Here is a 16,672-nt window from a genome sequence, read left to right as displayed (position 1 = left end):
TTCTTTTTTTTTTAAATATTAAATATATTATAACTTTGAAGATTTATATTTCTAAATTTTTTTATTAAAAGCCTAGTATTTAAGAAAATAAAATTGTGAAAGAAAAATTGAAGATTACTTGGTAGTAGTTTGTAGAATAAATAGGAAAGTGAGAAGGGAACAAAAGAGGGTAATGCGATATAGCTGGCATGGGTGGCCCATGACGTTGGGTGCAGAGGATGATGGGCCATGGCTTATCTCATTGACGGTTCGAAAAGGAGACAGAGCAACAGTTTCCGCCATAAAAAACCAAGCTCCCATGCACATCACGCAACTTATTAACAAAATCGACACCATTCACTAATCACTCACACTCAGATGCCTGCTACTACTGCTCACTTGTGACGTTTATGTGCCAAATCAACACATTCGATTATAGTAACCAACTTAATTCAATTCTACCTCTAAACATTCATTTTTTAATTTTAACATCATTATTTCTCATAAATACGATTAATTTGAGAATTCATCAGAGCTAAATTCCGCCCTATCAATTTTGGTCGTGTTTTTAAAAATATAAAAATAAAAAAAGATAATTTGTCCCCGTAAATTCGGTTTTTCAAAAATAAAATTTAGAATTTATGGACATTATTAATAATTTTGTCGTTGGAACTATCAAATCTGGGAGATACGTGGTAGGGGCGAGAGACGACCACGTATGCAGAGGGATCCATCGTTACAACTGTCGTGCATGTCCGTTAGCGGGATTGTGATGCGCGGTCACTCCCTGCCTCCGTCGTTTTTCACGTGCTACAAATATTTTTATGCCTTTTGCGATAATAATAATAATAATAACAATAATAATAATAATAATAATAATAATTATTATTATTATTATTATTATTAAAATATGAATATGGATAAAAATGCCTACTTGCTACTTGCATGAAATTGTATGGATCATACCGGTGGACCGATATACATTCTTTTAATTTTTTTTAATAATTAAAAAAATAAAATAAATTTTTTGTTATTAATTTTATAAATAAAATAAAAAATATAAAAAATTAAAAAATTAAAAATTATATTTTATATTTTCAATTTTTTAACAATTAAAAAAATTATTTTGTAATTAGACTTTTATTTTAGTCAATTTCTATTTTTTTTATTAGTTTACTATAGATCTTAATAATTTGAATTGGTTTAATAATTAATTTACTAACCTATTTTAAATAAATATTGATAGTTTGAATCTTATTGTTACAGCAGATAAAAAATTATTAAACGGCTTTTTTTTACTTTTCCCTTTTTTTATATATAATTTGTTTTTCTGTCTTCATTCTTCTCTTTAATATTTTAGATTTTAGATTCACTTTTATTTGTCTTTTTTTTTATCAAAGATAAGGAGACTCGAACTCGCGATATCTTAAGTGAGTATATAGAGACTATACCATTTCAGTTAGGAAATGTATAGGAAGACAATAAAAATACTAAACAAGATGAATAAAAGATATATCGAATGTTCATTTTACTAGGTGTACGGATGGTTATTCTAATATTAAGATTTAGTTGGATAATTTGGAGATGTAATGTATTTTAATTTAATTGGTGGTTATTCATGTTGTTCAAGAAAATTATTGGTTACCTAGCATAACCCTTTGAGTTATAACTCATTAGTATTTGTTATTATTTATTAAGATAAAGAAATGTATATCCTTGTATAACTTTTGCTTTAAATTTATTCTCTAATTTTTTAAAACTTAACAGAGCTCTAGTAACATGTTCTTATATTTCTAAGATTATCTGATTTTTACATTATTATTTAATATTGAGACTACTGATATAATATCTTAAATATCTTCCGCAATGTTCAGAATTCAATTTTTTCCCTCCAGGACGGATTAGAAATTCTAATCCCAAATTAATTATTTCTTTCTATAATTTGTTATGAGAGATGTTCTGCTTTATATAAACTCCATTCGAGGTATAACATGGAGATATTTTAAGTGCTATGATAATTATTCAGATCTTTTTTGACACTGCCAGCTACGTTCAAATTCGTATTTGTTCGAATAGTGTTTAGAATTTTTACAAAAAGCTTTTTTTTTTTTGTCCCCATAACCTCTGCCTTCCTTACTCATCCGATTTTATAGTTCCTCATACAATATATCTGTTTCAACTATATGCAACCATTATGAGACGTAACTTTAATCAATATAATATAATGTATTGTAATTGACTTACAAAAAAAAAAAGTGCTATTATACTGCTATACATCAGTCCAAAGTATAATGGACGATCAAGAGAAGTATGAAATTTTCACTTTAGTTATCGTAGAACTATTTTTAGAACAACTATTAAATATAGTGTATGTGTCATTCAAAATAAACTTCACAAATGAAAGGAAAAAAAAAACACACACACACACAATGGGAGTGCTGTGCCTTTAAAATTATTTGGGGGACTGGGAGAGTTTGGTTTCTGGTTGCACAAAAGCAAATTCAAAAGTACTACCTTTATGTTAATGGAAGCTCTCATCCACTTATATATAATAATCTAACCGCCTATTTTACGAATAATAAATAAATAAATCTTTTCATAAATGTTAGGCAGAGTTTCAACTTTCATTATTAATTTAGTATTTTACATTTAAATTTACGTATATAATCATGGCCACTAAGCTTAATTATTCCTTTCAATTAAGTTAGCTCAATATATATTTTTCAATAAAGTAATAATATTACTTTGATAATTATATTGGTGGTCACAAAAAATTTACTTTTTTCAATATTTTTTTGGTTCTTGTGTGAGTAAATTGGATGTAACTCGGCTTCCAGGCGACACCGAGCTGTTTTCCTTGATTTCGAGCTGGTGGCTTGAAGGCTCGAACTTTTCGTCTAGAGATTGTATTACGTTGTTGAGAGAACAAAAAAAAAATATTCCTGCAAAAAATATTTCGATACTTAAGTTAGTATTGTGTATTTTGTGTTGTATTATTAAAATAAAATGTCGTACCTTTTTTATATACGAGGTAGAGCAGAACGATTATGTTTTTGACAATCATTTTTATTGATGGATAGTAATATCATATTAAGTCGTTATGATATTTATTCTGTACGAATCCAAATTATGACGTTTGAATGTCATAAATTATAACGTAGACAACCAAACTATACCGCATAAAGCAGATTTATTATTTTTAATTAGGTTTTACCGACCATATCACTTTTTAAACAATTGTCTATGTATATCATTTCTTTCTTTCCTTCTTTTTAATGTTGAAAACAAATAAACTAGTTTTGCTCAACCGAGGGGAAGAAGAATAAATCAATAACTTAGAATAAAATGAGACAAGATCTGCACATCAACCGTTAAATCAGAAAATAAACCTTAAATATAAGTTTGGGAGTTGAGTGAGCGTGTGTGCAAGCTGCTTATTATTATCATTTATATATATATCTTCTAAATTACCGTCGCCTGGCACATAATTTTTTCTTTATCTATTATTGAATTTAAAGTTTGAAAGTCACTCCCATCACAATCACCGTACCAACTGTACATTGACCTTGTGAGTTAAGAAAGATAGCCCTATCTAATTCCAATAATATCCAGATTGCAATGAAACTATAAATAGCAGGAGGCAGGCACGTTATGGTAATTTAAATGTGTGTGAATAAAATTGGAATAATTGTTCAAAGTTTCAATAGGGTTAATAAATAATAATTGATATACATTTGCAAGCAAAGCACTACAGTGGTGCCGAAAGCTCCAGGACCATTCCTTCCCGTCACGTGAGCCACCCTAGCAAAATTATTTTCACCCTCCGTACCCTTCTCGTCCGGTTTTGGACCGTTTTTGTTTTTGCCACTTAACATAAGATAGATAAATTCGAATGAATCAACGTCAACGATTCCAGACGAGACGAGTAAACGTAAGCACAAAATTATAAATACAATACAGCAGGATGCGGGGCACTCTTGTAATTTCACAACGGTTAGCTAAGTTGCTTTGCCGCTTCAGGGGGTGCAAGAACCACGTGTGTCTGATTTGCGCGATGCTCAAGCACGTGATTTGGCCCTCCACGCATGTCAAAGAATTATCAAACGGACTATACCGTATAAATAAATAAATAAATAAATAAAATCATAAAATAAAAATGACTAGAGCGGTGGAGTGTAGCTGTGTAGATGAACCAAAAAAAGTTTATTTTTTTAATTTGTTCACTTGGGAAAAAGAAAAAGATGGGCTCGGCGAGTAGTGAGTGCCCTTAATTACAGCTGTCCCCACGCAACGGTTTCAATGCTGCCAAAGTACAAATTTCCGTATTTCCTTTTCTTGTTTTGAGAAAAAAAAAATGAATGCACTGCTAGTAAAAAATGAGTTTTGTTCATTTTTATTCTAAAAGTATAGGTTAAAAATATTATAAAAATTATTAAAAATATTTTTTATGTTTTTAATATATTGAATGTATAAAAAATGTTTAAAATATCTATTATTGTATGTTTAAAATGTACTTTTAGAATTCAAGTTAGTCAAATTTTAAAGAAAATATACTGTTTCCTTGTACTAGATGGTAAAAAGAGTAAAAACTGACCAATCTAATAGCTGTAAGTTTGTAACACAAAATACTCAAAAAAAAAAATAAATAAATAAATAAAAAGAAAAAAGAAGAAAGGAAAAGAATCTAAACTGATTATTATTGGGATTGTGTAAGGCTTTCAATGTAAGAGGAGTACATTGCTGATTCCACTGGCCCCTATATCTCTACCCCTAATCTATTTTCGGCCTTTGTTTTGGGAGTACTACTTCATAATGGGATGATATTTTGGGAACAAATAATGACGGATTTGGGATATCCTAATTATTCTGTCTTAGCAGATCGCACATATCCTGTAAATTACACTTATAATCCCACTATCGTTACATCCATTTCCTATAGACATGCTCTTGGTCATCACAAATCTAAATTATACATTTATTTATGAATTAAGAGATACAGCGGTGTCAGAAAATCTACTGCTCATTGATTTAGAATCAGTAATCACCTATGTTAATAAGGTTTAAGAGGAGGAAAGAATGATATTAAATAAAGAGAAAGAATATGTGATTATTTTAGATAGAAAAAGAAGGAAGAGGTCCATGGCTCCATGCGGTGGGTAGTATATGTACGATGTACGAGTAACAGAAATAGATACGGATCTGTTAGATCAAAATAATAACAAAATATCCCTTCTTTTCCCATTTGAATACCCACCCGACAATCTTCTCTCTCGCCCTTTTCCCATACCTTTCTTTAATCCATCCCCAAATCCTCCACTTTCCTATTATTGATTAATTAATCATATTTTATTACTGACAAATACGTGGGCTTCACAATATTTTATACAGTAGTTTCGAAAACAAAACAAAAGCAACCGAAATGTGTAAGAGAGGAAGATGAGAGGAAGGTGCAAATGCCTCGGGGGGTGGGGGGAACCGGTTCCGTACAGGTGTTATGCGAGTGTGGGAAAGGAGAAGTGACCGGCACGTGTGAGTAGAGAGTAGAGAGTATAGAGGGGGATAGATAGGCCGTTATAGGATGAGATGGTGGTGGGGGGTGGCAGGTATAGAATACAGGCTGGACTGACAGAAAAGCAGTAATGATTCGCCCTCCGATTCGGCGACCGATCTTGTCGTTTTGTGCCAGCTCAGCCTAAAGTGGACCCCCCACTCTTGCAAATTTTCCCAAGAAAAGGACGAAACTTAAAAATCCCACACGAAAATGCTCTACAGCCTGGAGTCCTCAGTCAAACTCAAACCAAAGCACCAGGAACCTCACCCAACCCCAAACCCCAACCGTTATCATCGTTATCTCATTTTTCCGTTTCTTGTTTTCTTTCTTCTAATAATTAAATGCTATTTTAACGTGAAAAATTCTGGTTGTTAGCCTCTTGTTTGTCTACATTAACTTCCCGAACTGTTCTACTCTCCTACCTTCCCACGCTCTCCAACCATCCGTCAATTCCACACTCTTTCCAAAACTAATATTATGTATCACTAAGTTAACAATTAATCATTTCTTTTTAACTAAAAAATTAACACCATCCAATCACTATAACAGTAAATAGTGATATTAATATTAGTACGTGTGATTCATAACAGGATCTCCTTTACCTATTAAAAGAGTACTATTAATAAGGAATGGTTAGGTAAGTTTCAAAATCTGGGGTGCCATAATGGAGTGGAGCGTTATGTATGTGTAAGAGACGCGCTGGTGCATGGGAAAATATTTTAGGTGTACATAAGTGATATTCTTCATCTTTATTTGAAAAAAAAAAAGGTAATAACGAAAGGATAAAATTGAGAGGGAAGAAAAGAAAGCAAAGAGAGGTGACTTGTGTAAATGGGAGCGGCTGAAGAGTGACGCGTGTGCGATGACAGCTGTATCCCAAATCCCAAGCCAACCGCTTCCCTGGAAGAAGCGGTACCGATTGCCCATAACGCTAGCTGACAACTCCAGAACCTAACTTGCCCAACCGGTAACCTCTTTCCCTACCCCCATCACATATAAGCAACCCAACCTCCTCCAAACCAACCCAATGCTCCACCACCAACACAACTAACACCCCAAGGAGCCTCCTTCTAAAATATATTCTATCACACAACCACCTTCGCCCCCCACCCTTCTTTATTTTATGAACCTTTCTTTGAATTGAAGGAGGAAAAAAGATAAGAGAGAGATGAATACCGCTACTAGTACAACGGCAGTTACAAGAAAGGATATGGATCGGATCAAGGGCCCATGGAGCCCGGAAGAGGACGACGCTCTGCAGAAGCTGGTGGAGAAGCACGGGCCTAGGAACTGGTCACTCATAAGCAAATCCATCCCGGGCCGCTCCGGCAAGTCTTGCAGGCTCCGATGGTGCAACCAGCTCTCCCCACAGGTGGAGCATCGGGCCTTCACCCCCGAAGAGGACGACACCATAATCAGAGCTCACGCTCGCTTCGGCAACAAGTGGGCCACCATAGCCCGACTCCTCTCCGGCAGAACCGACAACGCTATTAAGAACCACTGGAACTCCACCCTCAAACGCAAGTGCGCCTCCATGGGCCCCATCGACGACCCTCACTTCGCTCAGCCACTCAAACGCTCCGTCAGCGCCGGCGCCGCCGTACCCGTATCAACGGGCCTCTACATGAACCCACCCACACCCGGAAGCCCCTCCGGATCCGATGTGAGCGAGTCAAGCGTTCCCGCTGCCTCCACATCGCACGTTTTCCGACCTGTGCCTAGAGCCGGCGGTGTCGTACCGCCGGTAGAAACGACGTCGTCTTCCTATGACCCTCCCACTTCATTGTCCCTTTCCCTCCCTGGGGTCGACTCTAATTCGGAAGTCTCGAATCGTGGCAACGAACCGTCGCCTCACTCGGCGCCGCCGTTGACTGCCATACCTCTGTTGCCAATAATGTCGGCGGCTGTATCCGCGACGGTGGCGGCCGTTCCAGCGGTAACTGCCACAGCTCCAGGTACTGCTCCGTTGGCTGCACAGCCGTTACAGCAAATTCGCGATCCATCGGCTGTGGCTGCGGCGCCGAAGCAGAATAATGGAGCGGCTCCATTCAACTTTAGTGCTGAGCTTTTGGCGGTGATGCAAGATATGATAAGGAAGGAAGTGAGGAGTTATATGGCTGGATTAGAGCAGCAAAGTAACAATAATGGGATGTGTTTTCAGGCTGCTGATGGTGGCTTTAGGAACGCTTCCGTTAAGCGAATTGGGATTAGCAGGATCGATTCGTAAATATCTTGACTTGGGAAAAATGGAGATGCAGATGCAGAGGGAGGGGGAAAAAAAAAAAGAAAGGAAAGGGAAAATTGAACCTTCGTGTTTATCCCCTGTTTTCTTTTAATCTTGTTTTTTAGGCAATAATTTTGGTTAATGGTTAGTTAATGTACAGAGAGAACTTCGCATCGAGATGGATGGAGTTGGATGGATGGATGTGAGGGGGAGTGAGAAATTCATTAGCAGAGTAAAAACCTAAAGAGGTTTCAGATGTAACCGGACGAAAAATCTGAAAATTCTACAACTGTTCTTTTTTTTTTCTTTACCGTCTCTTGGTCCTGTACTCCAGGCCTAGTTGAAAAAACAAAAATAGAATAAAATTATTTTCAACTATGATGAGATAAGTTTCTTCTCTTATTTGTGCACTAATCCAAATTTTATGATATTAGTAGTTGAATTAGTGAAAGGGAGTATAGCCTGATCAATGATCTTTCTTTCTGTTTAATGTGCAAAGCGCATCTAGGTAACAGAAAGGTTATAATATATGAAACTCAGATAACTTTGCAAAGACTCAGAATAACTGGTAGTTTAAGTTAGGTTGGCTGAAGTCTAAAGATAAACTCTATGTATATCAACAAATACAGTTTTAGAGGATCTCAGATTATCTGTTGTGGTCCAAAATTAAATATCTTTTGGGCAGTTATTTATTTATTTATTTATTTTCTTCGGTCAACATCCAATATATAAGGTCAGAGAAGATGGTAGTAATTACATGGACAGGTAGAAGGAGAGAGATTTCAATTTACAACTACGAAGTATTTAAGTGTTGGGCTACAAAAGCTTATGGTAACAGTTAGATGCATACGTATTGGTTAGAAGTCATAGAAGGGTTAATGGGTTATGAACTAAATGGGGACCTTCAAGTAACAAATGATGAGACAAGACATTTAATTTGTTATAGTTTTCGAAGAATGTAGAAGCTGGGCCTATAAATCCAGGCTTAATTCAAACACTCTCCTACTATATGAGGAGCATTTTGTTCTAACCACTTCTTGCATATTTTATTTATTTTTACGAATAATAGGTCAAGAAACAAATTAAGGCATGTGAAAACAAATATGGATAGCTTGTAACAAAAGCTTATACGCCGTCCTTCTTTGACCTGTATTTCTAGGAAGTAGTTAAATAAGGATTCGCTTGACAGTTGGGGAAATACTAAGTTTTACGCGTAGGATTGAAAAGAACATCGCAGTTAACTTTGCTTGGCAATGTTTTTAACGTGATTCATTAACAGTTAACTATCCGCGATGTGAAATACTACGCAGATCAACGTGGCGAATTACTAATTTCAACCTTTCAAGGCATGTTAGTTATTTATGTAATAAAAAGGTTAAATGCTGATTTAATACATTTGTGAATAAAAATATATATAATTTAATTTATTTTTATTGTGTATTTTGTATTTTAAATTTTAATATGTATTTTTTAGTGTTAGTTAATTTTAATATACAACTAATATTATTGTTTTATAATTTAATAATGATGTACCATATGCATCATATCGAATGTGTTTTGCTTGTATTTTGATATTTTTTCTTTAAATTGAAATGCGATTTTCTAATTTTAATTTTTTATTCAACTTCTAATATCTAAAAACATAACTAATGTTTTCAGGGGATTTTAACTAAAAAATTATATCAAATAAAAATTGAAAAAAAACACATGTAAAAAACAACAGTACAACGTATTCTTATAAATAGGAATTGTTCGAGTTTTATCTCGACGTTTTAAGAAAGATGTTACCCTATCTTTTTTGCAAATAAGATATACGTTGGAGTCTAAAGAATACTAGACAGGGCGGGTACTTATAAAAAATATTTCGACGCTCAAATCAGTAATAATTCTAAGAAATGAGTGAGAGTGACTTAAGTGAATATTAGATTTTCATATATGTTTTATTTCTACGTAGTTTTATCTGATATAGACCGATGATCCTTTATGAATAATTTTAGTTGTCAAGATATTAGGTAGCGTTGGTTGATGTCCATATTTGTTGTTTGATTTGGTAAGATACAAATTTTCGAAAGACACGAAAAGACACAAAGACACTAAATTTGTGTACTTCCAATTTGGTGAGACATTAAGACACAATTATAAGACACTAATTTTTTACTCTTTTATTCTTATTCAATTTTTAAATTTTTAAAATTTGTCCCCTTATCTCCCTAAATTTTTCTTTTTCCTCTTTCTCTTTTAGATTTTACAATTAAATTTGTCCTCCTGTTTTCTTCAAAAAAATTGTACATTTAATTTTTTTAGTTATTAAATTTTGATTAATTTTTGATAAATTCTGAGCTTTGGTTTTTAATTTTTTTTTTAAAATTGTGTATGTAATATTTGAATGATAATTTGAGATGATATTAAAAAAATAAAAAATATTAAAAGAAATAAAAATTTAATAGCGATGACATTCAATATTTAGAGCCATGAGTATACAATAATAATGATAAAATTTGTGGTTAAAGAAAAGATAATTTAATCTTTTTTAAATATTTGTGTGTCCTATTTATTATTTTTGCATAATATATAAACACAAGATATTATGGTGATCAAATCACAACTCATACAAAATTCTAAAAAACCAAGACTAATTTATTTACATTATATATAAGATCAAACTTGAATGAAAAATAAAGAAATGAAGAATTTCAAGACATTAATATGTAAATGAAATGTAAAATACATAATTGAATTGAAATGATATCGGAATGATGGTAGAAAGAACAGACAATCAAGTTGTAAATTCTTAGTCGAAGAAACTAATTGGTTTGTGTGTTAGATGACTATTGTACAGTTTACAGATAAACAAACTCTATCGCAACATGAATGACATGTGTCACCTATACATTCGTCATATGTTAATTGAGCCTGCCAAGATTTGGATTCAAATTTCGAATTTTAAATCAGTCAACTCCGTTCTTGTACAAAATCCTCTTGTCTAATTAAAGATAAACACAAAAATTTTCGGTGCTCGTTTGACAATATTTTTTGCATTATTGTTGATTTTTATTTTTTGAGTCTGCTAAATCCCTTTTTTTATTATTAAAAAGTTGAGTAATTTAATAAATTTTTAGATTTTATATTAAAATTAAAATAATTTTATAAAATAGTCAATGATAACATTAAAATAATAAAAATAAAATAAACATATATCATTTATCTAAAAATAATATAATTGTTCATACTCTGAACCAATAGATAAAAGCTAGGCTCAATAAAGATGAAAGATCCACTTAAGAAGATGGCCTCTACCGCATATCTGACCTTATTACGATGAGAAAGGACAGCTTACGCTTATATAAGTAAGTAACTGTCTCTCCGAATCTCTCCAACTATCTCTATCTTTCCTAAAAGATAAGATCCCAATAAACTTCCAAGATAAAGGAAACAGTTATCCATCAAGAAAAATTGGAACTACTCCAACAAATGTGGTTATCAATTCTACTATAAGTACACTGGCACCCCACATGTATAATTCACGTTCTAATCTACTAAAAACCTGTTTAAATCCCTTGCTAACTTAAACATCGGAGTCTTTTGCAGGTACCACCCGCCACCTCCTCACGAGAAATTCAGACAAGCGGCACTTCAGCACCAAAGAGGTCGGACGCTACCATACTAAGGGATCTAGACCTCACGTTCAGGCCCAAATTAACGTTTTAGGAAACCCTCAGAACATTGACGCAGTTACTGGGGACCTGTAATTCTCTCTCTGACAAATGGTGGACCATGAGCATGAAGAAGACCACACGACATCTGAATCTGAGCAAGAAGCTCAGCCAGAAGGCCAGGCCCTCGTGCTTCCTCCTCCACCACAACACCAAAGGCCTCACGGGGAAGGCGCCTCAGAAAATCCTCATCCAAGGAGAATCCAATATGAAGTCCACCATCCCGAAGATGAGGACCGCCCTCATACAACCGAGATCCTGGACCTGGTTCATGGCCAGGGAGATCGACTGCAATAGCTCGAACATGAGGCTGAATGACAATGAGAAGTAGAACAGGAGTTGCGAAGAGAAGTGAGATGACAGAATGAGCTAGAAGACAAGTTCTGAAAGCTGGAAGCCGATCTTCAGAACAGGAGTAATCGAACAGATCGTAAAGAAAGCCCCTAGGTGGAGAAGACCCGTTCATGGAAGAGATCATGAGGGCTAAAATTCCCAGGAATTTCAAATCGCCCGACATGGACTTCTATGACGGAATATCCGACTCAAGCCACCACCTCAGTAATTTCAAAAGCAGAATGTACCTAGCTGATGCTTCCGACGCCACCTGTTGTAAAGCCTTCCTGACTACTCTAACGAAGGAGGGTATGAAGTTGTTGATCGAAAATATTTTCGATAAGAGTAAGTTTAATCGAAATAAGTCAAGTGTGATTTTTCGAGAAGACATGCGTACGAGTATGAAGATTGAACGTAATCAGCGTGGATTTGGGTTTCGATTGTTTTGTTGATCGAGTAAGCTAAATTGAGTAGGAGACTCGATTCGAGAAATTGAGTAAGGTCTTCGAAGAGCTGGTTGAATAGTTGTGGAAGCGAGAAGGTTAGTGGCTTCTATCACATGAGGAAAACATGATAAATATCAACAATCACTTAGCGGGAACGGTTACCAAGAGGGATTGCATTTCAAAATTTGTAATTTTATTTAATTGTAATTAATTGTGATTTAATTGACCGTTATGTAAGATAGCCTATAAATACTAGGAAGTGTTAGGGAATAAGGGTTGGAACTTTTACTCAGAAAAAATACTCTAGCACTCTCACATCCCAGAGAATTCCTGAGTTTGCATTCGAGTTACATTTTCTATAGGGTTCCTTCCACTTTCCTCCTCTTTCAATTTGTTTTTTTTTTTTTGTAAATTTAACATTTCAATTAATCTCATTTACTAAGTGTTCTCTACTTTCTCTGTTTAATTTATTCTTCTGCATTTTATCGCTTATGTTAAGAGTTCTTTAATTTAATTAAAGGCATTTTTATTGTTTTCTTTCAATTCTGATGCAAACCTTTTCATTTACCATGTAATTAGTTTTTGAAAACTTTAACTTCTAAGTTTTATTTATTAATTTACGAATTTTCTTTATCTTTATTTTTAACATTGGTCTAATCGAAGACGCTTTGATGCACTTCTAGAAAACTGGTACTCGCACAGAGGAGTAGGTTTCGCTCCCAAATTACTAGATATCGAACCACCATCGATTTGCTAAAAATTGACAAAACAGAAGTGCTTCGATAACCTACCACCCAGACAATAACCAGTTTCGACGACCTTGCTAGAAAGTTTTTAACCAGATTCTCTATCCAAAAGGATAAAACCAAACACGTTCCGAGCTTGTTGGGAGGTAAACAAGAAGTCAGTTAGTCAGCGAGACCCTTCGCGACTATATGAAAATGTTCAACAATGCCTGTCTGAAAATTCAAATTTTGCCAACGGAAGCTGTGATCACGGGCTTAGTCAATGTCTTAGAGAGGGACCCTTCTCCCAGTCAATATCCAAACGATACCTGACTTCTTTGAACGAGGTTTAAGAAAGGGCAGAGAAATACTTTAATATAGAGAAAAATTCCCGACTCAGTGAACTTTTTCCGCGAACAAACCTGCCCTACTACCCTCGAAAAAAGGAAAAAGAGTCTAAAAAGAGAGAGGAACAGAACATGAAAAAACCCAGAAAGTACCATAATTTCATTCCTTTAATGGTCTCCCTGGTAGATGTGTACAAAGAAATATGCCACATGGAGAAACTTTCACCCCCTCGTCCGATTAAAAACATAAAGACTGGAAGTAGGGCAGAATATTGCGAGTATCATAAGTTGTATGGACATTCTACCAATGAATGTTACGACTTGAAGAATGTCATAGAAAAGTTGGTCAGAGATGGCCAACGTGACAGATATCTGGCTGACAGATCGGTCGACCCGAGGAAAGAAGACGGGAAGAGTCAATAGTAAATTAAAAGACTAGAAGAATAAGTGCCTCTTCCTTGCAGGGATACTGACCCTAGCCCAAGCCACCATCAGTCCGGCCTTAAACTATCACATGCAACATGATAGAGTGCCAAAAAATATTTTGTTAAGAAATTGAGAAGCTTCAAAATAATTCATATAGAAAAAAGAGATCAATAAAAAAATATGTTTGATCAACTGAAAAAACGCTTTGCCTTCCGAAATATGAAGAGGAATAAGATTTAGGAAGCTCTAAAAAATGAACAACGCTTTCCTAATTAAAATTTTATAGCAAATGAAACAAGAACTTGACAATCTATGGGTAAAGGTCCTAAAACATAAGTACTGTAGAAGGAATCAAATTGGCAACAGCACAACTGTAAAAAATTCAGACTCAAATCTTTGAAAGAAACTTGTCAAATTATTACCTATTTTCCAGGAGAATTCAACATAATTTATAGAAAACGCGAAGGTAGCCAACTTTTGAAATGACAATTGGGTGAGAGGAAAAGAATTACTCAGAGACCAAGCCTTGAACCAGAACATTGACAACCACAGTAAAGTGAAAGATTAGATCAACCTTAGGAGAATGGAATAGAGAATAACTCAGAGTCAGCTCACCTAATGCAACTGTCCAGAAAATTTTAGCTATGCCCCTCCCACGTTTGGATGTCGATAATACTAAAAGAGGCTGAAAGCACACGGAAGATGGAGAGTTTTCAACTACATCAACATACAATGTCTTAAACAAATGGTCGAAATCAAATAGAATTATATGGAGCTTAATTTGGGACTGGAAAAGTTCGTAGAGAGCCAAAGTCTTCATGTGGACCACAATACACAGAAGAATTTTAACTAATGAAAGGAAGGCTAGAAGTTTCGGGAGAAACGGAGACTGAAACTACTACCAAGGAACCAATGAAAGTTGTCTGCATGTTTTCAGGGATTGTCCGAGAATTTTTACGATTTGGATCCAATTTTTAGAAACACCTAAATTACAAACCTTCTTCAACCTTTAATGAAAAAGATTGGGTAGAAGTTAACCTAACTCAACAATAAAGAAAGAACAGAGATATGGAATGGAAGGACCTATTCATTGTTATTTTGCTAGAGACTATGGTATTGGAGAAATAGGGAAGCTCCTAAAGATAATTAGAGAAGACCAAATCAACTATATACAGAAACCATAAATCAAATTCAGAAAATTTAACAAGCTATGGAAATGAGTTACCCGATAAAGAGCACAAGAAGGTAGGAGATCAACGTCAAGTGAAAACCGCCGACGAATGGGTGAATGAAACTCAATTCAGATGGGGCGGTGTAAGAGAATCCCGGCAGAGCGGGGTGTGGCGGTTTGCTGAGAAACGGAGAAAGAAAATGGGTGGCTGATTTCATGTACAACATCAGAACCTGCACAGCATATACGGCGGAGTTTTGAAGAGTTGCGGAGGGTCTGAAGATGGAATAGACTATGAGCATAAGAAAGGTTGTGGTCGAATGTGAGTCAGCGACTATAATAAAGCTCATGAACAGTGATAAAATCTGGAAAGCCACCCCAATTCTCTAGTTAAAAGTATTTTTACACTAAAAAAAAGATTGAAAAATTCTTTTTGTTCATATTTATAAAGAGGCTAATAGAAGTGTTGATTTTTTGACAAGGAGACGTTTAGAACTAGAAAATATTTTTTGTTTTGGGACTTATCTCTCGTAAATTTAGTAGCCATCTTCAATGAAAATCACAGAAGGACCTCTTTATCCTGTATTATTTATATTTATTTTTTGATGTTTTCAACTCCATTTTAATACCAAAAAAAATTATATTTAACAGTAAATTTTGAATTTAGTCTAATAGTATTTTCTCTCGTTCTCTTTGCTCTCAACTTAACTTGAGTGCTTGATAGCATTTTTTACAAGAAAGCACATTCACAAACCGTAATGTGAAAAGCAAATATTATGAAGGGAAACATTAAATCTATTAGTGATTCCGAGTGTAAGCAGCACCTTTTTCTTTTGTTTTGGGTCGAAGCAAATAGAAATGGGCTTAGGCTAAAATGTAAAGCATTAGCCAGCTTGCAATAACTATTTTACCTACCTCCAAACGAACCCTCAAATGCCGCTGAACACATTTATGATCAAAGGCCCAAACTATTAATTCACCAGAACTAAACTACATTCATACCTCCACACCCAACAATAAATTAAACAACATTAATACCACAATAATAATTGTAGCACCAAACAATGTCTTAATCTTGTTTCGTAACATTTTTTTTATATTTTTTTTACTGGACCACGTTATCTTCCAACTTTACATATTCATATTCCAACACTTAAATAGTCTTATTTTTCAGATATAATAATTACTTGAATGTGAGATTCTTACCTCCCAAATGTCGTTACGTTACAGATAGACTTTAAAGGATCATAAACTATTCTTCTGCAATTTATGGCCGAATCATCACTAACAATCAAGAACTATTCATGGTAAAAATTCTTTATAGGCTTTGATCAGAATTTCATATCTGGGCTTTGAACTCAAAGTTTTTAATTACAACAAGTTCAAATATCCCCTCCCAAACTAGTTATTATATATTTAAATATAAATATATATATTAATTAATTTATTATTAATATGTTTATATAAATGATTGATTTAATAGTTTATCTTTTTTTATATATAACGTGGTTGTTTTTCTCCCCTTATGGCTTTCTTGCCATAAAGGTTATTCAATCACTTATTTGATAGATAAAAACAAATTGAACACGATAAGATACCACTTAATAATTAATTTTTAATGTCAATATTCTCTTGACTAATTAAGGATATAAAAATATTGAGTGCGGTTTTCAACAATAAGAGGAGAAGAGTCTAAGGAAGCAATAAGAATTATATAATTAAATATGCATATACATACTTGTTTCCTTCCGTTTTGC

General features: G+C 34.3%; 1 protein-coding gene across 1 annotated transcript; it reads left to right on the top strand.

Annotated features, from left to right (window-relative positions):
* Positions 1 to 6,536: 6,536 nt before the first annotated feature.
* On the top strand, positions 6,537 to 8,132 carry LOC130980183 (transcription factor MYB44-like). Its single transcript, XM_057903832.1, has one exon. It carries the CDS (start codon positions 6,699 to 6,701, stop codon positions 7,755 to 7,757), a length of 1,059 nt encoding a protein of 352 aa, XP_057759815.1. The 5' UTR covers positions 6,537 to 6,698; the 3' UTR covers positions 7,758 to 8,132.
* The last annotated feature ends 8,540 nt before the right edge of the window (positions 8,133 to 16,672 follow it).

Source organism: Arachis stenosperma, chromosome 5 (genome assembly GCF_014773155.1).
Source record: "Arachis stenosperma cultivar V10309 chromosome 5, arast.V10309.gnm1.PFL2, whole genome shotgun sequence".
In the NCBI taxonomy this organism is placed as follows: domain Eukaryota; kingdom Viridiplantae; phylum Streptophyta; class Magnoliopsida; order Fabales; family Fabaceae; genus Arachis; species Arachis stenosperma.
This window is presented reverse-complemented; position numbering and strand designations above follow the sequence as displayed.

Excerpts from the sequence above, each read along its gene's own strand:
- LOC130980183 (XM_057903832.1), top strand. The coding sequence starts at position 6,699 with ATGAATACCGCTACTAGTACAACGGCAGTTACAAGAAAGGATATGGAT.